We start from the raw sequence: 22,888 nt of genomic DNA, 5'->3' as shown, positions 1-22,888 counted from the left end.
CCCAGAAGGCTGGGGTCTAACACACCCAACTTCAAACACTATTCCTCCCTACAGTAATTCTGTCATACGCAGACTGCCTCAAGGAGGGGAGCGATTGCCCCAGTGCTGTCAAAGGTCGAGGCCACCATTACATGACGACCGTTTGCGAAGCTTCAACTTTGGAGATGATCTTTGCAGTTGTTCTTAAATTTGGCAGGGAGGGGTTGTGGTGGGGTGATGTTCGCAGACCGCTTTGAGACCCGCTTGGCAGATCTGGACTCCCTTTCCAGAAAAATAAGCACGAACCAAATATTTTGCCCATCATTTTAGGGTGTTCATAGCTGGATTCCAGGCTAAGAACTCTTCCCTATGTTCATTTTGTTCTAAGTCGTGTGTTTATTTTTACCTTTAAACTATGCAGGAGGGGGGGGGAGAAAGGAATCCACCTTCCCAAATACGTCTCCCTGTGCCGTGGACACGGATCGTACACCTGCATCTACCTTGTATGTGCAGGGGCTTTGTACACACCATCGCACTGGAAGTGGCCCCAAGCGGTCAGGAGGGTGATCGTCATTTACGTAGACAGAAATGGAGCCACAGGGAGGCGAAGACACTTGTTCAAGGTGGTACAGCTAGGGAGCGGTCGAAGTGGTTCCAAGAGCCAAGTTCCAAGACCCTCAGACGTCAAGGGTCTGAGTCACGCTTTGTAGTAGCTGTGTGAGCTTCCTTCTCCACGGCCAGATTTGCTTTCTCTCTAGATGAGATGTTCAGCTTGGGCCATTTATCAACAGTAGCTCTACGGAACCCGTTCTGTGAGCCGAGCCTGGATCTCACATGTAAGGGGTACCTGCACCAGCGCTCAACACACAACGACAACTGGAGGCTTCAGGCAGTGTCCCCCTTTCCTCTTTACGTTTCGCGCCGAGCAGAAAGCCCACGGGCAGAGCAACCAGCAGCACCGAATTGCAATTCGCTCTTTCCCACGGCCAGGGGGTCCGGTGTGATAGATGGAAGACGAGAACGAAAACTGGACGGTGCTGCTGATGCAACGGCTCACTTCAAAGCAGACGAGAGGGGCTCTTTCGGCGCAAGTCCCATTTCTGCAGGCCGGCAGGTGCTCGTTGGGTTCCCAAGCTCTCCGGTGAGAAGAACACAAGAGGGTGTGGGGCTAATCGGGAGCCACATGGAGCGCAGGACTCCCATTCAAATCTCAAACTAGAAACTTCTCATCTCCTTCAATGAACTGGGCATCTGGCTGCTATCTGCTGAGCCTACGGACTGTCCAGCCTCCTTCACCATCCCAACCAAAACCCACTTTGAAACTAAAGGATCCTGCTTGGGCATTTATATTGCTGAGAACGAGGGCCTAAACAGCTCCTGAACTCATCAGTATAAACTCGCACAGAAAGGATCCCGTCCTTTGAAGAGCACATTCGTGAAAGGATGTTTCTTTAAAATCCTATCACATGGTAGCACTTAAGCTAACAGACATCCTGTGGCTAGCAGGTCTTCTGGAAGCATCATTTTGATCATGTGACAGCTGTTCTGAGTTCACTGGTTTCACAGTGGCCCTAAGACCTTTCCTCAAGCTTAGACGTTTCGGCCCGCCTTTCAAGTGCTTCCATAATTGTCCGGCCATATGCCAGACTCTCTTAACCAGGATTCCCGTGGGTTCTGGGATCAAATGCAGGCATCTGTGTTTGAAGCAGATAACTCAGAGGATCCAGAGGATTTTCAAAGTCCTCTCAGTCTGTTTTGACCTACACCGACTGCTCCCTTTTCTAAACACCCACAGCATTTGTAACCTGCACCCCACACATTAACACCGGATTCCAACATCATCGTTTTGGAACAGGGCCAGTCACTTTGCATTCGTTCTCCAACTCAGTCCTCCCACTAACCACAGAAAGTAGATGCCACGGTCTGTCCCCAGAGCTGAGGAAAGTGGAGCAGGGGGGATTCAAGTCACCCCATCACATTCAAACGGCCAGTAACTGTCAGAGCTGAGATTTGATGATGTGTCTCTTTGACTTCAGGGCTCCCATTATTTTTCCCACACCATCGTTCCTCTCCTCCAAAGGAAAGCAGGGGAAGCTGCTTTCCGGGCTAAGAACTCTTCCCTATGTTCATTTTGGTCTAAGTCCTGTGTTTATTTTTACCTTTACACTATGCAGGAGGAGGGGAGAAAGGAATCGACCTTCCCAGATACGTCTTCTTGCGCCGTGGACACGGATTGTATACCTGCATCTACCTTCAAATACCCGTTTGAAGAGATTTCAAATGCAGCATTTACTAATGTTGCACGTGCACACACACTTTCAAGTGCAGGCATGTGTATGTGCCTTGTTCCCCCAAATGGACTTTAGGTGTTTCGACAGCAGTACAAACGAGCCTGTCTTGTTTTGTGCCTTTTGTTGGCATCAAACGCCACACATGGATGTTTAGATCATCACCAGCAACTGTTCACACCTGAAGAGATGATAAGACTGTTCGTGGAGCCCTTACTATGTCCGAGGGTCTCTCTGGGTACAGTTATCGGACTGTCACAACAACACAGTGAGATGAACACGTCCCTACTTACACAAAGGAAAACAGAGGCTTTCGGTGGTCAAGCAATGTGTCCAAACTTTCTGATTCTGTCTGTTGTGCAAGACTTGCCACGTACAAGAAATTTTCAAGATCATCTATTTCCTTTCAAGATCAACCCTTTCCTTCAACAGATGAGGAAAAAGAAACTCAAAGAGGCTGAGTAACTTTTGGGAGGTCACAGAACAAATGGTATACCAAAGACCCCAGAACAATAAAGGGCATAGGTAGTCCAGTCACTGGATTCAAAACAGTTTTTGGCAAACACAACATCATTTGAAATTAATTTTCTCAAAGGTTATTTTTGATATTTTTGTTTTATAATAAGAATGACTTTCGCAATCAAGCCTATAAATCAAAATAACTTATAATCTCATATCCACAGCGTGTTAGGGGAGAATTTTATTTCTGATGCTCATATTGTGGATGCACACACTTCAAAGTCAGTTTGTGTAAAAGCTTCTCAGTTACAAGAGGAGAAGAAAGAGAGCTTGGGTTAGCGGAAATATCAAAATTCTCTAGCATTCCTCTTTGTTTCTTTTCCAAAAATTTTTACAACAGTGATTTTATAATCAAGTGCTTTCTAATTTAAAGAAAACAGAGGTCTTCATTTTGTTTTCTACTAAAACATACATCCCCCCATGAGATTTTCAGCTGCACAAGGGGACCAGTCTGTTCGCTCTATCTTTTCAATGCCTTAGCACCCAGCACTTAGCACAAAAAAACTCAGCACAAAGAAAGAAGCTAAAAATACTCTTACATGAGTGAATCTTGCCTGTGTTTTACTTTCATCTAGAGCTGTCTTCCTGATTAGGTGGAAGAAAGGAAAACAAGATTTACCGGTGACTGGGTTTTAGTGTCTCTTCATTATTTTTATAATCTACTCAAGAAATAAAGCCAGATAATCGAGGAAAAGGAAAAAAACCAATGAGACTGACCTATATGAAATCTGATCATTAGGGGGATGAATGTCAACTGGTCCTGTTTTTTCTTCAATGGAAATAGCTTGAATTTCAAAGAGGAACCAATATATCCCTCAGAGACCCCAAAGATAAGGAAAAATAAAGTATTTGAAGCTCAGTAGCTTAGCAGCTTCTCCAAACCGGAGGGTATAGAAAGATGAAGTGTGTCCCCTCCTGAACACGCAGGAGATAAATGACATAGGTCAGAAGGACAATTCATTGGCCACCTTTTTTTGAAAGTTTATTCATTTATTTTGAAAGAGAGAGGGCGTGTGCATGAGCAGGGGAAGAGTGGAGAGAGAGGGAGGGAGAGAATCCCAAGCAGGCTCTGTGCTGTCAGTGCACAGCCTGACACAGGGCTTGATCCCACAAACCATGAGATCGTGACCAGAGCTGAGATCGAGAGTCAGAGGCTCAACCGACTGAGCCACCCAGACCCCTGTCATCGGCCACTTTTGTGCTAGGCGTGGTGTTAGGGGGTTTGCGGGCATTCTTTTTATCTAATCTTCATTTCTCCGTCTAGGTACCCTTATTATTTGCATTTTACAAATTTTGAAACTGAGGCTGCTCATCCAGGCTCATCGGACCCAGAGTCAGATCTGTCTGCCGCCAATCAGCGTTCCTCAGACTTCCGTCACTTGCCAGCCTCCTGCATGGTCTTGGCCACATTTCGTGTACCTTCTGCAGCAGCCACGGAGTGTGCCGTTTCCCTGCTGAGAGAGCTTCCCGCCCACACCTCTTCGGCATCCACTACCGAGTGAAATGTTGAGGCCACGCTCCCAGGCAATGACTGAACATGGCAGGGTACTGGGCCATTCTTGCTCAACATACGACTCCTCGTGGGCAAGCTCTGCTCTGGGATTTCCCGTTGGCTCAGCGCTACCCTGAGTCCATGGCTTTTCTGACCTTCTCCGCCTTCCTTCCCTGTCTCTCTTCTCCTGTGTCAGACCCTCACTATGGTGTGAAGTCTCTCTCTACCTACTCCTATCCCCTGTCCTTTATCCTTCATGCCGCTTGCCTCCAATAAATCTACTGCACATCAATTCTGTCTCAGTGTCGCTCCTTGAAGGATCCAAATTTATGATCAGGTAACAGTTCCTTTTTAATAGGATTGCTTCTTAAGCTAAACATCTATAGTCTCACCTTGAACAACATATATATTAAATCTTGAGTTTAATGTGCTGGCTCAGTTTTTCTAATGCACTTTAAATATGTATAATTGTTTAAATAAAAATGTTTGAGTACGGGTTGCCTAAGTCATCTTCCTGGCCACCAAACTGCACGTCTGATTCACTCGGGAACTGTTCCCTGCCTTGTATTGGTGATAAAAGCTTTTTTAAAAGTAAGTAATTGGCGGCTGGGAAGGAAGGAGACCAGAACAGGATGCCAAATGACATCACCCAAAGTTTTCATTAAGTATTAGAGTTTGTGTTTTGGGCAGGACCCAGAAGAAAGATATCTGTGCAACAGAAAACAAACAGGGAAGAGTTCCAGAAATCCAGCTGGATTCTGGACCAAAGAATACAACGAACACCACAGGGGCATCTGTATTAATCACCTGCCTTGTATTGCGTGCCAAGTTTTGCACGTTTTGCGTGGATGTTTTGATGAAATTACTAATTAGATCTCTTTCAGCTCTATGAATTATATTCCACTGTCTCACCCACGGCTTCTTGCTCATCCTTTGGCCACATTTAAAAGAGGCAAGAGTTCTGAACATGTGTGGCAGCTGGGGTTTGCTCAACAACGATGATCAAGGAATAGCTCTCAGACTGACTCAGCCCCACCCACCACACTCCCTTGCACGCCACCTTAATTCTAGAGGGAAAAAGATCGGACGGTGGTGTGAATGCCCCTATCACAGAGCACGCTGTGTGCCCTGCCCTGGTGGAGAATGGTGGACACCTTGGTTTTCTAAAAGGAGAGTGAGCCTTAGTGGTTCCTAATGACAGATTATATCTTGCAGGGGAAAGAGGGAGGGAGCCCAGAGGTGGTTCAGCTCGCGGGAGTGAGAGTGCTCGGAGGAATCCAGGAAGAAGCCAGACTACTAAGCCATGTTAGTAAGAAAATGAAGTCACCAAATACCACAACTGCCTGTCACGAGCCGGAATAACTCCAAGAATGAAAAAATCTGCTTGTTTATTTCCTTTCCTTTCCCGTGAAACATATGCACATGACACGACAGGCATTTCATTCTTCCCAGGAGTAAATTACAAGTCTTCAACTCAATGGCTAGTTGAGTCATTTGGGAGAAGAAAAATAAACTGCGTGCTTTGTGAGCACATGAATTGGCCCAGTTGAAATAGTTTCTCAAGTCTTCCTAGCCCCAAAGTGTCCCCAAGTCTTGAAAATAGAACTTACCTTTTTCCAGAACAGTTTGCTCAGAGGCAGAGAGGTGGGTGCCCCCTTTTCCTTGGGGGCTTCCTTCGCTGTTTCAGAGGATGTAGGATTCTTGGCCGTCCCTCTGGTCTCCTGGGATATAAAGTTAGCTTTGTCTGACTGGACGTCAGGTGACGGGACAGGTGGCTTTTCAGCACCCTGTAGAGTAAAAAAAGAAGTAAAAATTAAAGTGATGTCAGGATTCCAAAAGCGAAAGGGTTCTTTTTTTATAAATACAGGCTGGGGTTATGCATGTTAGTTTTCTTTTTCACAATTTTCTGTACTTGCAAATATTCTATGTGAATGTGGATTTGTGTTAAAATTTTGGAAAAAGTCAAGTTATTTTCCTTTTGCAAAAAACGATATCATGTTCTTGTAAGTCAGTAGGGATCAGGGTGCTCGTAGGAGGCACTTTGCTGTTAGAATGTTGTTAGTTCATATCGAGTGCCCTTCAAGTGGTTTTGGTCATGTTCCCACCAGTAAAAACATCTTGAAGAGGCACCTCCGATACATCCGCGTTCCTATTATAAACGTATATTATTTCACTAGTCCAGATTAGACATTAAAGGAGGTATAAGGGACATAAAGAAGGTATAGGCATAAGGGACATAATCTCCAACTTGCAGCTTTTAATAAAACTTAACTTTTAAGAAAAGGTACCTGTGCCAGGCACTGCTCTAAGGGATTGAATGTACTAACAATAGCTCTACGAGGAAGGAACTAATTACTATGTTCATTTTACAGTGAAGGAAATGTTGGTCCCAGGTTGTTTAAAAAAAAAAAAAAAACTTCCCTACGACTACACTAATAAGGGGGCAGAGTTGACATCAAAATCCAGGGAGTCTGATACCCACACCCAAACTCTTACCAGCTCCCCTATAATACCCTGCCTCTAATGAACTAAGGTCTCCCCACTCCCTGTGCTATCATATGCAGCCAGGGAGAAAATGTCTAAAAAAAAGCTTCATGGCCAGAAGGTGAGAATGACAAAAAAATTGAGAAACACATCTACACCCATCAGTTTCATTGGGAAACTGATGGGTACTCCTCTTCTCTTTACACTGGGAAAGTACCCAGAGACCCTTGAAAAAAACATCGCAAGAGGATAACTCTATTATATATAGAATGATATAACTAGTATATTTGTGTAATTGTTCATTGAATAGGCACCTCCCTGGCCAGACCATGAGCTCTGAGGGTAAGAGCCATTGCTTTGGTCAGCATTATATCCCTAGCTCCCATCAGGCCCAGTGTCTGGCATAAGATAGGCATTAAATAAATAGCTAAATAATTGTCTAGAAAGGACTGGAGAGCAACGTCTACACGGGATCCTGTTATGTTGTGTTTCTACCCACCCTGCCCCTCCTTACTGGGCTATGGGGTCATAGGCTACTAGTAGTCTTTTCTCCTTGCCCACCCATCTCCTCACTTCCCAACGAAGTGCCCCAGATGGCGTTCTGCCAGCATAAACTGAATTAATACTCTGTCTGCATTATGGAAGAGATTACAAAAACTCTGTGTTTTTTGGAGTCAATCTCCTGGATGGATTCAGATAGGCCAAATACAGCAAACACTCTCAGTAATGAGAATATAAGATACCCTGTCCATTTGCATTTCAGATCAACAAAGAAAAATTCTGAGGCATCAGAACATAGGTCCCCGGGACATATTTATCTTTATACTAAAAAATTATTTGCTGTTTATCTGAAATTTGAATTTGGCGGAGTATCTGTAGGTTATCTGGCAACCCCACGTATGAAATTCTAACATTAGATTTGGAGATTGCATTTCAGATGACCTTACCTTCTTCCCTAATATGTCTTCACATCTGGGTGTGGGAGAGGAGAGGGGTTAGTAAGATATAAACATTACACTGAAGTGGAAAACAATGACCGTATGGCAGAGCTTATGAATTAAATGAGCCAGCTACTAAAATTTTAGCTGCCCTGCAGAGAGGGCGGACATCAGGAAAACCTGAGTGGGGAGAGGAGCATTCCTGGGCATGGCAAAAAAAGTCCTAAAACAATGCCTTTCTTTGTGTGCATGTTGTCATGTTCAATGTTAGAAGAACATGTGAAAAAGTTTGATTCCGAAGCATAGCATGTGACGAAGCCAAGAGAAAAAGATCCTGATTCAGCAAAGCTGACACTCTTATTATTTATAACAATAAGCTTATTTCACTTTTTAATTCCTGGCCTCCCTACTTTTTTAAACCAAGAAAAAAAATTTTTAAGAAAATTCTTCTTATAGAAAGAAAAATTGAGATACAGAGAAATGAGTCTAGGAGTTGATCACGACTGGTAACCACTGCATTTTTTTTTTAATAGCAAAACCAGAAGACGGTGTTTAATCCCTGAATTTGCTTGGATTTCCTCTTTTCTGTCCTGGGTTCCAATGAAATTGAGGGTGAGTGGCACAGCTCCTATAATCATGCCACAATCTGGCTGGTTGGTCTTAATGGCCCTATTTCTCTCTCTGTTTGGATGACAAACGAAGAAAAAGGAGGTAAAAGCCAGTAAGTTCTACCAAACTCCTGCAAAAATGAGAGTTGAGAACATTTGAGAGTTGTCTCCTTTACTTTTACACAAAAAATAGACTGAACGTAACTCAAGGCAAAATCTTACAGTCCTTGTGTTGGCATTACAGAATCCCAGGGAGGGGCACCTTTTCTTGCCAATATTTCCCGAATCCTATCTTTGCCCAAAATGCAAGGCAGTGGCAGGATGTGAGACCAATGATCGGGGGAGAAACCTTAAGAATACTGAACTTGGGTGGTCCCCTTTGTGTGGAGGAAAGAGATTCTGGAGACATGAAACTTTGCTGTGCATGAAATGAATTTCCTAATGAAATGCAGACATGAGGGGGAAAGTCATACGTTTTGTAAACTTTCAGGGCCCCCTCCTCACAGAAGCTCCGGGTGGGAATTCAGCTGGATTGCTTTGCGTAAGGTCTATGACATATTTCGCTAGCAATTACCAAATTGTCTCTCACACAGAGTAGCACCACTTTTTAATCTCCACCCTCCCCCCCCGCCCCATAATTTCTATCACTCCACCCTCTCTGTCTTTACAAAACAAAATAAGCCTGTATGGAAATTAAAGCGTGGCTTCATAACACGGTTTGCTTATGCAAAAACAGATGCAGCCAGGAGATCTTTCTATGGAGCCTTTCTTTGCATACACCGTCCTGGGACTCTAACATCCAGCTGGGGAAGTTTTTTTAACAAGTTCATTCAACCTAGTGGAGAATGGTTGATGTTTTAAACATATGTCCAACGAATGGATAAAGAAGATGTGGTTTATATATACAATGGAATATTACTTGGCAATGAGAAAGAATGAGATCCCGCCATTGGCAGCAACGTGGATGGGACTGGAGGGTATTATGCTGAGTGAAATGAGTCAGGCAGAGAAAGACAGAGACTGTATGTTTTCACTCCTGTGTGGATCTTGAGAAACATAACAGAAGACCATGGGGAGGGGAAGGGGGGGGGAAGAAGTTACAGAGAGGGAGGGAGGCAAACCATAAGAGACTCTTGAGGACTGAGAACAAACTAAGGGTAGATGGGGGGTGGGGGAGAGGGGAAAGTGGGTGATGGGCAGGGAGGAGGGCACTTGTTGGGATGAGCACTGGGTGTTGTATGGAGACCAATTGGACAGTAAATTATATTTAAAAAAATAAAATAAAATAGATAGATAGATAGATAGATAAATAAATAAATAAATAAATAAATAAATAAAATAAACAATGCCCAAGCATGCTGGCCCAATTCAGGGATCTTAACTGATGGTTTCAGACGAACACTGGTCTCTTCCTAGAAATTGAGAGTGAAATCTTCACAACTAACTTCTATGTTGTCCTCACTTTCCAAGGACATGGAGATAGAAATTGCTCTGCCTTCATTCACTGTTTCGTTCTGTCTGGGCTTTTATTTGGGCTCAGGATGAGCTTGGTTAATACTGAAAATGGAGGGAACAGGCCACAGAAAGACAACGTTATTTTCTTGAGGTTAGAAGAGTATTTCCCAAAGCGTAGGAAGCATACCATTGGTGGCATCACAGGTAATTTTAGATTGTGCGGACATGTAACGCTTAATAACATGAAAATGGCAAAAATACTTTTCTTTTTTCAACTCGCATTTAATCTTCCTGAGAACATTCGGGGAAAAGCTCAGTCTGGTGCCGGTATATCTTTAACATTTTTCTATTGCTGGCAAATTGCATTTTAATGGAGAAAGGCATTGGATTCAGAGCTTAACACAAACAAGGTAGCTAGAAGGTCATTATTTTTTAATTAGCCATATTAATGGTTACCTCTTTGTGAAAAATGACTCCAGTTTTCCATGTATGATGTAATAAAAGTTTTCTTTAAAGATACCTTTAAATAGGAATTGAGTCCATTTTAATAAAAAAGATCAACTGAACCGTGCTAAATCTGACAAAAATGATTGCGATGGTATGCATACTTTCGACGTTTGGGAAACACGGAGTTAGAAGGATCATTCCAGAACCCTGGTCCACACTAGGAAGAAACTAGCCAGATGTTTATTTATAACTATGGAGATTTAAAATAATCACTGAAATTTGATTCGCAAAATCTTTAATGCCCTCTAATGATCCCAATCATACAAGGCTGTCTTCCCTGAAGCAGGGCTGAGGGGACACAGGACATGGGACAGCCACCTGTACCATGTGGTAAAGACCAGGGTTCTTTTTTTTTTTTTTCTTTGTCATTTAACAAGATACAGACCTTATGCCTAAAGAATTTCCTAAAGGCGAATCCTAGCCTGGGGCTATGCAGGGGCTTTTTCTTGGTGGCTTTAGCTTGGATCTCACAGATCTTCTGCCCAGCTTGTCCATCACAGACACTTTCTGCTTTGGATGCCTTTTGGGCAACAGCGGTCACAGCTTAGAACTTTGTTTTTAGACAAAATCCATTTTTTTCCCATTGTTTTTAAGTGCATTGAAACGCTTTGACAATTAACTGCCGAGACAGCACCCCCCATCCCCAAACCACAACATTCACATCACGTGAATGACTCTCTTTTCTTAAACGCTCAGAGACAATGTGCTGCACAGTACATTCACAGTCCATTTCAAGCACATCTTAGTTTTCATCAGGGCGACCTACTTAAATGACCCAGATTAACACGACTTGCTAAAGACAAGGACCGGACATTTAAGCTCCATCTATATGATATAAAATATTCAGATTTAAAGAAGATACACAGCCCCTACTTGACAGCACTAAATATTTAAATGCTATTGTCACATGGGAAGGAAAAAAATACCTGAAGACACCCAATTTATTTTTGCATCCTGGAGTCAAGGCAAACACTGCCTTGAGTGGCTTCCTTTCTCCAGACGATCTTTCATTCAGTATTAGAAACCTCAGGGAAGCAGTATCATCCATAAAAATTTCAGCTGACTTCTAGACGAGCAGATCTCTCCGGCAAAAAAAGTGTCTACTGTGTGCCAGTCCACAGAGCCAGAGTGGGGGTGGGGTGGGGGGAGATTGGAACTGAAATAACCCAGCGACAACCATTCAGAATTGTTGACTCGAGTTACAAATGGCGGGGGATTTTGTGTGGGGCGTGTAGTGTGCTAAAAACCGTCTGGGCCAGATGGGAAGATGGACAAATGGTGTAGATGTTTCAAATGCAAGGATCCAAGAACTTCAGTAGAAAGGATGTTAAAAAGGCAGGTTTGTATAAAGGGATCTGTTTGTATCATAGACAACCTACATTCACCAAACTCGCTTTTGAGACTCAGTTCTACTAGCAGTGACCTTGACCTCTCTGGGCAGGGTAGTGAGATTTTATCAGCTATGTACGTGCAGTTGGGACCCATTCTGGGGTGGGAAGAGTCTTGTTGTATGAACAGCGGAAGAGAATTAGCGCCATCAGGTCACTTGAGAAGCCACACAATTCGCCCACATACCCCACTGTTTTTAGCCTATTGTGCTGACTATGTGACTTTAAACAATGCAAGACACGGAATCAAAAGAGAAACATTTGGACGCAACTATTCATTGAACTTGACCCTAGCTGACTTGCAGCAAACGACTAATTTTAAAGGAAATGCATGTAGATGCCTCATATATATATATATATATATTTTTTTTTTTTTTTTTCCTAACATAAGAAGAACATTCTGGAAGGACCAATCAATACAATACAAATGTAATAGTGGTGGTTCAATACGTCCTGCAGCAGTTATGGAAATCGTGATCACCTGCATTTGAATAGAATTCCGTGGTTTACCAGGCATTGTCATATTTTCATTCAATGCTGGGGGATGGGGGGGAGATGGAATTTTTGTTGTCCTGATTTGACAGACGTTGAAATTTGGATTCACATAGGTTAGGATCACATCATACAGCTACCACATAGCAGGACCGGAGCTCAAACGCAGGTCTTGAGATAAATTCCAGGATCCTTTTCACAACCTGGCCCCTTCGAAAATTGGTAACAGATGTTATCGGGCTGGCCACGCCATTTATTTGGTCCCAGTGTCTTTCAAAGCCGTTATCAAAAGGAGGACCCAAGACACTTATCTGTCACCAAGTTAAACTTTCCTCCCGATTCCCGTGAAAGTTAAACCATGTGTTCCATTAGGGATAATCAGTTCTGTCAAGTGTAAAGGAAAACATCTCTAGAAAGTAGTTGATCCAAACAAAATTTATTTTGAGGGGAATTGGTTGAATCTCTAGGAAGACAGGAAAAAACTCGGTCTCTCTAGGGCATTCTAACTCTAAACATTCCTTCCTTTGGCAAGAGTCCAATGGTGACTATTTCATTTCACCAAACAACTGCCTTTGTGGTGATTTATTCTTTTCAAATTACATGAAAGACACAGAATGTATTTTTTAGAAACCGGAAATATGGCAGCTTCCTTCTACTTCCAATTGAGTCTCATTTCTTCCTCATTTCCAGTGGCTACTCCATACTCTGTACCCTATTCCTAGATTCCTTGGGTCTCTCTATACACAGCTAACAAGACTAACATGATATATGGTTACTGGTATTCGGTTCTTACTTTATATAAGAAACTGGTTATTGTGACATTATATATCCAGAGTTAGCATATATTTCAAGCTTTCCACTAAAATTTTCATTAAAATATCGTTGACATGAATGAAATGTTTTAAAGACAGTCTAACAGCACTTTTCAATTGCTAAATATATAGGTAAGTATACACGTGCCTACACACACATGCACACACGCAAAACTCAGGACACGAAACAGCAGACACAAACCCAGACCCAACTCTACACACAAACCCAAGCATGAACACCCTTCAAACTACCTACCGTATCTTCCAGATCTTTTTTTGTTTCAGCTTTGTTAGGTGAAACCTTAAAATGTAAGAAAACCAAATATTAAAACTCATAGCTAGCTCATTAGGTAAGGTGATTTGATTTCATAGATACATTTTTTTTTTGTCTTTGTTTTTTTTTTTTTCTGGGGGGTGGTGGTAAAATTCACTCTGCTGGTAAAGAATGTAATGAGAAGTCCTTTCCAGTAGAAAGGAGTTCTACCAAGTTCAGTAGAAAACCACGGACTTCTGGATAATTTCTAGGTATAGAAAAGCTAAAATACATTAATATTTTATAACGAAATGTATCAGATCTTACACATTCACTAAGGGCTTGACCACATTCAAAACTGCCTCCTGGAAGGCCACGGATTTTCCATGAATTCTACCACCAATCCAAAGAAACGCACAACCCTTTGGTGTTTGTGGCACGTTCTGTTGACTTGTTTTACCTTTTGAAGTTAGTCTCGGACTTTGGAAATAACTCGAACACACCTGCAGCTGTCTGTTTGATCATTCATTCATTCATTCATTCAGCCCTCTTTTGCATGTCTGACACGTGACTGTCTGTGGCTTCCTTGAGGAATCAGAGATAAGCAAGCAATACAAGACACGGGTGCTTGCCTCTACGCAGTTAAAGTAGATTTAGAGGAAACAAGATAGGGAATTATTTCTATAGTTTTATCAGCCGTTTGGGCGGCAAAACTACGCTGATAGGTCCACAACTCAAGGAGCTATTTTCCAACTATGTTTATGATCAGTGACCGTAAGACTTCAAACTACTGTAGAGTTCCATGACAACACAGCTCAAGTCACACAGTTTGGGCACCCAACGTTCATATCGTGGTCCTCAGCTCTGATGTGACATGATCCCCTTGCAAGGCACCTCTTGTCCCCATTCTCCAGTGTTCCAGCTGCCCCATCATGGTACCCCATTCAATACAATGACATCCACGTACGTGTTGTTCTTAGAATTAACCAAACTTTTGAGCAATGGGATTGAGGAAAGAGGGGGAGGAAAACACTTACCAGAGTTTTAAAGAAGCTCATGATGGAATTACGATTCTCTGTTGTATCTGTTGCCTGGGGGTCCTCCTTTGCCACGTCCAGTTCCTCTGGGTCCCCAGGGACAGAGCACCTCACAGTCGGGATCTCTTGTCCTTCCTTCCCCTTGCTGTCAACTATGTCCTAGGTGTCAAACAGAGTCGTCACAGTTTCCACTTGTTGAATGTGGACTCTCACAGCAATATTTTCGCTTCACACCCCTCTCTCCCTTACCCCTAATTCCAGCCATACTTCTTCTGCCCACGGGGATGCAGAACAATCGGGAGCTTATGAGAATCACTCTTCCTTCCCCTCCTCTGCTTTCTAACATATTCAGCATTTGCAGTCAGTTGGAGGGACATTGTTTGGAGCCAGAGGGGAACAAACACAGCAGGGCACGTTGCATCCCCGAACAAAACCTCTTTTCTCCCAATTCTACAAAGAGGCTGTGTATGATGCCAATATTTCCCAACTCCGTGGTCACCTAGTCTAACGATCCGTACGTTAGCCCCAGAGACGCCTCCATTTGACTTCCCACAATCTCCACAGTAAGAATCATGTCAGCTTTTTAAAAGTACCGTTGTTTTATTTTTTTAAAGTTTATTTATTTTGAAAGAGAGAGAGATTGAGCGGGAGAGGGTCAGAGAGAGAGAGAGAAGGAGAGAGGGAGAGAGAATCCCAAGCAGGCCTTGCACATTCAGCACGGAGCCCAATGTGGGGATCGAGCCCACGAACCATGAGATCGTGACCTGAGCTGAAATCAAGAGTTGGATGTTCATCCGAATGAACCACCCAGAGGCCCTTACCCCTGTCCTCCTTTCCCCATCTCTACAGCCGTGACCCTAGCCTAAGTCAGGTTACTTCAAACCCATTCATTCTTCAGGCTTGATCTCGAGTTTCCCTCCCCCTCCCCCCACCACTGACATCTCTCTGGGTCTTGCCGGCCACGACATCTGTTTCCTTCTCTGAGTTTCTGTGCCCCGTTCTCCTCTGCACTCACTTTGGACGCAGGTTATGTACGTAAGATTAGCCTAATGCCAGAGGCCGGGCCAGAGTAGCCTGCATTAAAAATGGGGCTTTTGTGGGACGGCTATAAAAATACAAAAATACATTTTGATGAATATTTTAAAAGGTAATAATAACACACGTATCCTGCAAGGTTTGGCTCAGCCCCGGCACTCTTTCTAAATGGAGAGGTGCTTCTCGTGAAATGTCTCATAAAGAACTAGAACTTTGTAAAACTGAAAGCAGATCAAAGCTGTGGCCTTGACAAGCTTGTTGGGTTTTCTAGTTAATTCCAGGCAGAAACTGTTTTGCTTTGGAAGAGAGGCTCTTTTGAAAAAAAAAACAGGTTTCACGTGAGTTGGATTTTTTTTATTCTAAGGTATAATGTAGTGATAGCAACATTATTTATTCACTTGTTAGGAAGGATGGTTGAAAATGTTGTTTATAGCGGATGAGTGGTAAGATACCTACAGGTACGGGGATTTCATGTTAGGTGCTACGCACGCGCACACAGAAAGTTATTGCTTTGGTGTGCTTTAAAAAAATGTTATTCCTGGCACCAGACCTTTGGTACTGTGGATATTTTTGCTTAGGTGAAGCTGAGTGAAAAGAGATTAAAAAAAAAAAAAAGTTAGTTAACATGCAGTGTAGTCTTGGTTTCAGGAGTAGAATCCAGTCACTTACAAACAACACCCAGTGCTCATCCCGACAAGCACCCTCCTTAATGCCCATCCCCCATTTAGCCCATCCCCCACCTCCCCTCCAGCAATCCCCAGTTTGTTCTCTGTTTTTGAGAGTCTCTGATGGTCTTCCTCCCTCACTGTTTTTATCTTATTTTTCCTTCCCTTCTGTTATGTGCATCCGCTGTGTTTCTTAAATTCCACAGATGAGTGAAATCATATGGTATTTGTCTTTCTCTGACTAATTTCGTTTAGCGTAATACCCTCTAGCTCCATCCACGTCGTTGCAAATGGCAAGATTTCATTCTTTTTGATTGCCGATTAATACTCCATTGTACATATATACCACATCTTCTTTATCCATTCATAGTTCCTCTCGAAATAACACCAGCATTCTTCACAGAGCTAGAACAAACAATCCTAAAATTTGTATGAACCGGAAAAGACCCCAAATAACCAAAGTCATGTTGACGAAGAAAACCAAAGCTGGTGGCATCACAATTCTGGGCTTCAAGCTGTATTACAAAGCTGTAATCATCAAGACAGGACGGTACTGGCACAAAAACACACACATAGATCAATGGAACAGGATAGAGAACCCAGAAATGGACCCACAAATACACGACCAACTAATCTTCGGCAAGGCAGGAAAGAGTATCCAATGGGAAAAAAGATGGTCTGTTCAGCAAAGCGTGCTGGGAAAACTGGACAGCGACGTGCAGAAGAATAAAGAGAAAATTTTAAATAAAACTTGAAACAAAGAATATTATACCAATAATCCAACAGGTGTTTTGGGCGATGAGCCATTTTGAAAGTGGTACAAGGAATAAATCTAATTGAGAGGTGTCCCACTGGGTCTGACTTACGGTGTTGCCTAGGACAGAGTTATCTCCGTTCAGTCATGTGCTACGTGGGGGAACTTGGACTGTGCCCAAGCTTCAGAGAGACCACGGAGGGTTAGCATGGGCTCTGGAGCTGGCAGTCCAGACACTCCCCGCTCCACCAGATCTATAGTTGCCTAAACCAGAAAAAATGAGCACAGTCAAGAAAGGACAATGGCACCAGCAAGGCAAAAAGACCAGAGCCCTTTTCTCTCAGTCCTTCCTCCCTGAACTCACACACCTGAGGACAGAGAAGTAAGAGAGAAAATCCTATTCCTTCCAGATTACAAGTCCAAGGTGGCATCAGAGCTTGGCTCCAGAAAAGAAAATGGATATGAGATTAGAGTTCCCGAATGGGACTGGACTTTTGAATCACTGCAAGGTTTGGGATTTATGACAGCATAAGAGTTAGGAAGGAAACTATTTATCGAACGTCTACCGGGTGCCCCAAATGGACACATTCGCTGGGAATACAGCCGTGAGGGAGACACACACAGCCGTGTTCTCAGACAGCTGACATTCCAGCAGGGAGGCAAAGCAAAACCCAACAAAAATACAGAGGGACCAATAAGTGAACTTCATGACTCAGGAAGTGAAGACTGCAAGAGAAAACATGAAGAAGATCAAAGAACAGAGGGTGAATTAGTCACTGGGTGAAATCCTCCAAGAAGGTTATGTGTGGGGGTGGGGGAGGCATCTATTCTGCCGGGGGTGGGGGGTGCTGACCTCCAGGTTAGGTCAGCTGCTCTGAGCCCCTCTGGCCCCACAGCCCATGGGCTCCCAGTGCTCCTCACAGTGAGTGAAAGAGTCTGCATCTAGAAGGGTCTGCCAGCTCCCAGATGGGCTCTTCCTGCAGGGAGGAAGAGGCGATGATTCTTCTCCAGGGCTAGACACACAGGGAACACTTACTGAACTCCCTGGAAATAAAAGGGAACACAGTGAAGTCAATGAAGGGGAAACGGATTGGTAGAAGGTCAAGTGGTGCTCATGGGTCGAGGTGGTCATCAGGGAAAGCCCGCCATGATGGCTACCCTCTGAGGAAGGCAGCAGATAGCCATTTGTACCTCCTTGCCCAGGACAGAGCAGTCTGAATGGAGGAGACACGGCTCAACAGAACTCCAGGGACGGACTCCAGGAGTCCTCCAGCTTTGTCCTCGGCCCCATGGCGTCTTCTCCAGACATCTCTGAAGATGCTTCCCTCCGCCTCCCTGATTTCCCCGGGGGCAGCAGTGTCTCAAGTCTTGGACAGCAGCTGAGAGATGAGACCCCGTAGACCCTCCTGCTCAGTGCGAGGAGATGGTTTGTCTGCCAGGGGCTCTTCCCCAGTGACAGCTTTATGGCCTTTCAAATTGAAATCCTCGGCTTGAACTTGAGCCCTTCTCTTGAAATAATTTTTTCTTCTTAGCCTGGCTTTTAAAACAAACATAACTCTGCTTCCAGAAAGATGGAGAATACGAATGTTTCCTTATCCTCCCAGTAAGCAAAATGGAAAACCCAATCCCTGCTTTCTCTCTGCCAGGTGGACAGGGGCAGGTAGACCAGCTACAGACTGGAGGAACCATATGGTGGGGAGTTCCTGGGATTTCTTTTTGCCTCATAGATTCTAGACCCGGAAATGGAGCCAGCAACCTGGAAATACCAGCAGTCACTGACCCCACCCCACCCCCCTCCAAAAAAAACCAAAAAACAAAAAAGAAAAATGCTTACAAGGAGGCAGAAAAACTAGATCGCACACACATTGCTTGCTGGTGGGCACATAAAATGATACAGCCTGTCTGGAAAAGGGTTTAGCAGTTTCTTACTCAATGCACAGCTACAATACAACCTAACAACTGTACTCCTGGGTTTTTTCTCACCAGTAAAATGAAGACATATATTCACAAAAAATATATGAAGACATATATTCACACTTGCCTCCACAGGAAAGTTTATAGCAACTTAGTTTGGAATAGCCCCAAACTGGAAACAACCAGATGTGTTTCAATGAATGAACCGTTAAAGACAATGTGGTCTATCTGTAGCATGGAAGGGTATTCAGCAATAAAAAAGGAAGGAGAGGAACAGTATCAATTAATAGCGTCCGTGACCTTGATGAGTCTTCAGAGGATCCTGCCTGTCCCAAGAGTACACATACCATTCTAGAAATGACCTAACTATAGAAAGAGAGAGCAGATGAGTGGTTGCCAGAAGTTAACGGAGGGGTGGATACGGTAGGGAAGGGGATGAGCCTATAAAAGGGCAACATGACGTGTCCTTGTCTTGGTGGGAATGTTCTCCATGGGATTGTATCAATGCCAATATCCTGGTTGTGTTATTGTATCATAGTTTCACAAGATGTTACCACTGAGGGACCCTTGTATTACTTCTTACAACTACATATGAATCTATAATTTCAAGATAAAAAAAATTTAAGTATATTGTTTTAATGTTTATTTATTTTTGAGAGAGAGAGAGAGACAGAGAGTGTGTGTGTGTGTGTGTGTGTGTGTGTGTGTGTGCATGAGAGGGGGAGGGGCAGAGAGAGACAGACACACAGAATCCAAGGGAGGCTCCAGTCTCTGAGTTGTCAGCACAGAGCCTGACGCGGGGCTCGAACTCACGAACTGTGAGATCATGACCTGAGCCAAAGTCAGATGCTTAACCAACTGAGCCACCCAGGCGCTCCAAGATTTAAAAATTTTAAAAAAGCATTGTAGGGTAGTTCTGGAAGAGTAAGAATGAAGAACCAATAAAAAGTCCAACAATTCTGGAATAGATCGATAAATTAGCATGTGGCATTAACATGTGAGATTAACCTCTAAGCTACATTAGCCTACATTTCTACATGTAGGAATTAACATACGTTCCATGTGATGGAATATTTTGTAGCCATGAATTCTTTGAGGAACGTATAATGAGGAAAAGAAATGCCTATGGAAATAATAAAAATGACCAAGCTTTATGTGTCCAGCCCTAAGAAACTAGTTTAAAAGGCCCCATTTAGTTCTTACGATTTCATGAAGTATGTACTATACACATTTTTTTTTACTGATGAAAAAATTGATGCATGACAACAATAAATAACTTGTGTATGGTCATAGAGTAGAGCTGGAGTTTGACTCTGAGCCCAAATTATTCCAGAAGCAAAAAACGTGTAGGCTGTCTTCTACATTGCCTTAAACAACTCCCTTTCTTCCGGTGTTTACTTAAATATCTTTCTACCAAGGGTTTTCCTATTTTAGTTTCTCTCGTCTATTTCTTTTCCTTGCTATGCAACATGACTTACCCAAAGATATGTGAGAATTTAGCGTATGATAAAAATGACACCTCAGATCTCTTTGAAGTGAAGGATTGCTCAATAAAAGAGAGAGGGACAACGAGGTGGTCATCTGAAAACAAATTAACACAGTGTCCTAACTCAATCCTATACCAGGACAAAATCCAAATGGATAAAAACACTAGAAGAAAACACCAAAAAAAGTATATATTTTATAATTTTGCGTTGAGAAGTCTTTTGTAACTATGACTCAAAATCCAGAGGCCATAAAAGGAAAGATTGAGATTTAAAAAAAAAAAATCCAAATGTTTGAAAACATTCCATTGGGAGGCTGGTTTGGGAAGCAGGCACTGTTGTAAGTGATGATTGGAAAATAAATTAATTCTGTCCTGATTGAGGGCAATTTGGCATTATCTATCAATATGTTTTTTAATTTTTTTAAATTTTTATTCATTTTTGAGAGACAGAGCATGAGTCGGGGAAGGGCAGAGAGAGAGGGAGACACAGAATCCGAAGCCGGCTCCAGGCTCTGAGCTGTCAGCACAGAGCCCAGCTTGGGGCTCAAGCCCACGAGCCATGAGAGCATGACCTGAGCCGAAGTCGGACGTTCAACCGGCTGAGTCACTCAGGAGCCCCTACCAATAATTTTCAAAAGAACGGACTCTTTTCTCTAGCAATTCCACTTCTAAGAGTTGACTCTAAAAGTCAGTTCACACACGTGTGAATACACAGAGGCATGAGGCCGTTCACCGCAGTGAGGCAATTAGCCAATGTTCGGAAACCAGCCCAACGTCATTCCCAGCGTCCTGGTGAAATAGATCATCGCACATCCACACAGTGGATTACTACACAAGTGTTAGAAATGGGGAGGGTGTACAGATATTGATACGGTGTCGACTGGGGAAAAAAAAGCGTGGAATAGAACAGAGTGTGTATTATATTATTTTCTGTGTAAAGAAAAAGGAATAAGAATTTACGCTTGTATTTGCTTACGTACATCCAAAGAAACCCTGGAAGGATACATTCAAAAATGCACACAGCAGTTATCTACAGGAGTAGCACTGGGACACAAGCACACCGTCTTACAATTTCTTATTTTGAGCCGGGTATGACCTATAACAACCAAAATTAAAACGTAGACGACTAATACCAAATTAAAAAAAAACAAAACAAAACAAAACCCAAACACTCAGAGGGTGAAACTAAACACAGTTGGGAAGATGATGCCTCAAATATTGAGTTATTTGTGGAATGATCTGTGCTCCTAACTACGAATATGTCTTTGCTATTCTCATCAGGCCTCCAGATCATTCTCAGCACCAGACATTTTAGACCAAAGCACAAACGTTCCTCAGGAAATATCTGGAAACTTCTTTCATACAAACAGGTGTTCGTGCTGTCAGCTTGTTTTTCATCCGTGTGGAAGAAGCCTAGGTTCCCCCCTTGCTGTTGCCTTCAAACGGCAAACAGACAGGAACACTAGTTAAGTGATCACAATTTGTCATGTTGAAAAATAATGCCGCCTTATCATAATTTGATTGTCTATAATAAAACCCATATGGAACTTCTGGCACCTTCCTTCAACTGTAAATTGTCAGCTGGATTTCAGCCTCTTTAAGCAAGGCCTACATCGTCAAAGTGAAAACATAAGGCAGAGGGGTCAAGGCCATAAAAGCCTTGTCTGGAGCTATTAGTGATAAATGTCTCCCTCTTCTAGCTTTACCTCTGACGGCGTGTCACTGGTTTCGGTTCGAATGCTGTACCTGGAATCGGCACTTAGCGTACAGTTTAACACAGGAAAATTTGTCTGGAAAACACCGAATGGTACAGAAACCCATCACTCCATTCCTTTCCATCTGTTAGAAATTTGAGCCACATGCTGCCTAGGATAAAAGGGAAAGGTCTCTTTCCTCTCCCACTTGGATGCCCCGACAGCACAAAGGGCATCGTGTGCCAGGCAGCAATGGTCTCCAGACCGTCTTCTTCTGAGAGCCCCGTCACCTGCATGGAGCCATTGTCAGACGGAGGGAGAAAAATGGAATGTGGTTAATTCTTGAAGGTAGAATTTATCTTGCCTTTTGCCTAAAAGGGAAAGCGAATGAATCAACAAGCAGGAAGGAACTGCAAAACCGAAGTCTACGGAAAACGTTTCCGTGGAACTTCAAATTTTCCTAAGCCAATCGGGGGTACATATATGTTACATATGTTATATACGTCTATATTGCATATATTATATACGTCTATATCATATACATTTCCTTTGTGTTACTAGGAAGCTCCAAGCCACCTAAGGAGAGTTTATCATTGTAGCTAATTTTTATTTTTCCCACTATTCCTGCCCAAATTCACATCAGCTGGTAAAGAAATGCCTTCGCACCGTTTGAGCTTTGGCAAAAATAGGGAAAGAACACAGCGCCTAAGGAATGCTAATCATGGAAGGGCTTCAAAGACTGCCCATCCGATACCGCAAAATTCCTCTTGCTCATCCCCTACTGGAGGTTACTACGCACTCGTTGTAAGCCGATTTAATAAGTGGGGGTTATTTCTGAACAAGGAATTGGCACACTAGCTCTGAATTGCATAGTTCCGGAATTACCGTGAAGAAAAAAATAACCTAGTGGAAACTGTCACTACCAGCAGCCTTTCTCCCGGTTGTGGTGCAACCCCGGGGGGGCCTCAAGCCTCACAGCGCAGCCTAGTGGAGGGATCGGGAAATTTCCTAGACTGTGGTCCTGTATAACCTTACCAGGCAGTGCATGTAGATGAGAGGAGTAAAAATGTAAAGTGCACCCATCATCC

The 22,888-nt window shown here is 43.2% G+C and overlaps 1 protein-coding gene across 1 annotated transcript in view; it reads right to left on the bottom strand.

Annotated features, from left to right (window-relative positions):
* Positions 1-22,888, bottom strand: part of BCAS1 (brain enriched myelin associated protein 1) — a 101,188-nt gene that overhangs the window by 30,808 nt on the left and 47,492 nt on the right. The window contains 4 exon segments of the mRNA XM_019458112.2: positions 5,889-6,065; positions 10,656-10,790; positions 13,219-13,263; positions 14,253-14,411. Coding sequence (XP_019313657.2) covers positions 5,889-6,065; positions 10,656-10,790; positions 13,219-13,263; positions 14,253-14,411 — 516 coding nt within the window.

Source organism: Panthera pardus, unplaced genomic scaffold, assembly GCF_024362965.1.
Source record: "Panthera pardus isolate Hobbes unplaced genomic scaffold, ASM2436296v1 HiC_scaffold_25, whole genome shotgun sequence".
Classification (NCBI taxonomy): domain Eukaryota; kingdom Metazoa; phylum Chordata; class Mammalia; order Carnivora; family Felidae; genus Panthera; species Panthera pardus.
This window is presented reverse-complemented; position numbering and strand designations above follow the sequence as displayed.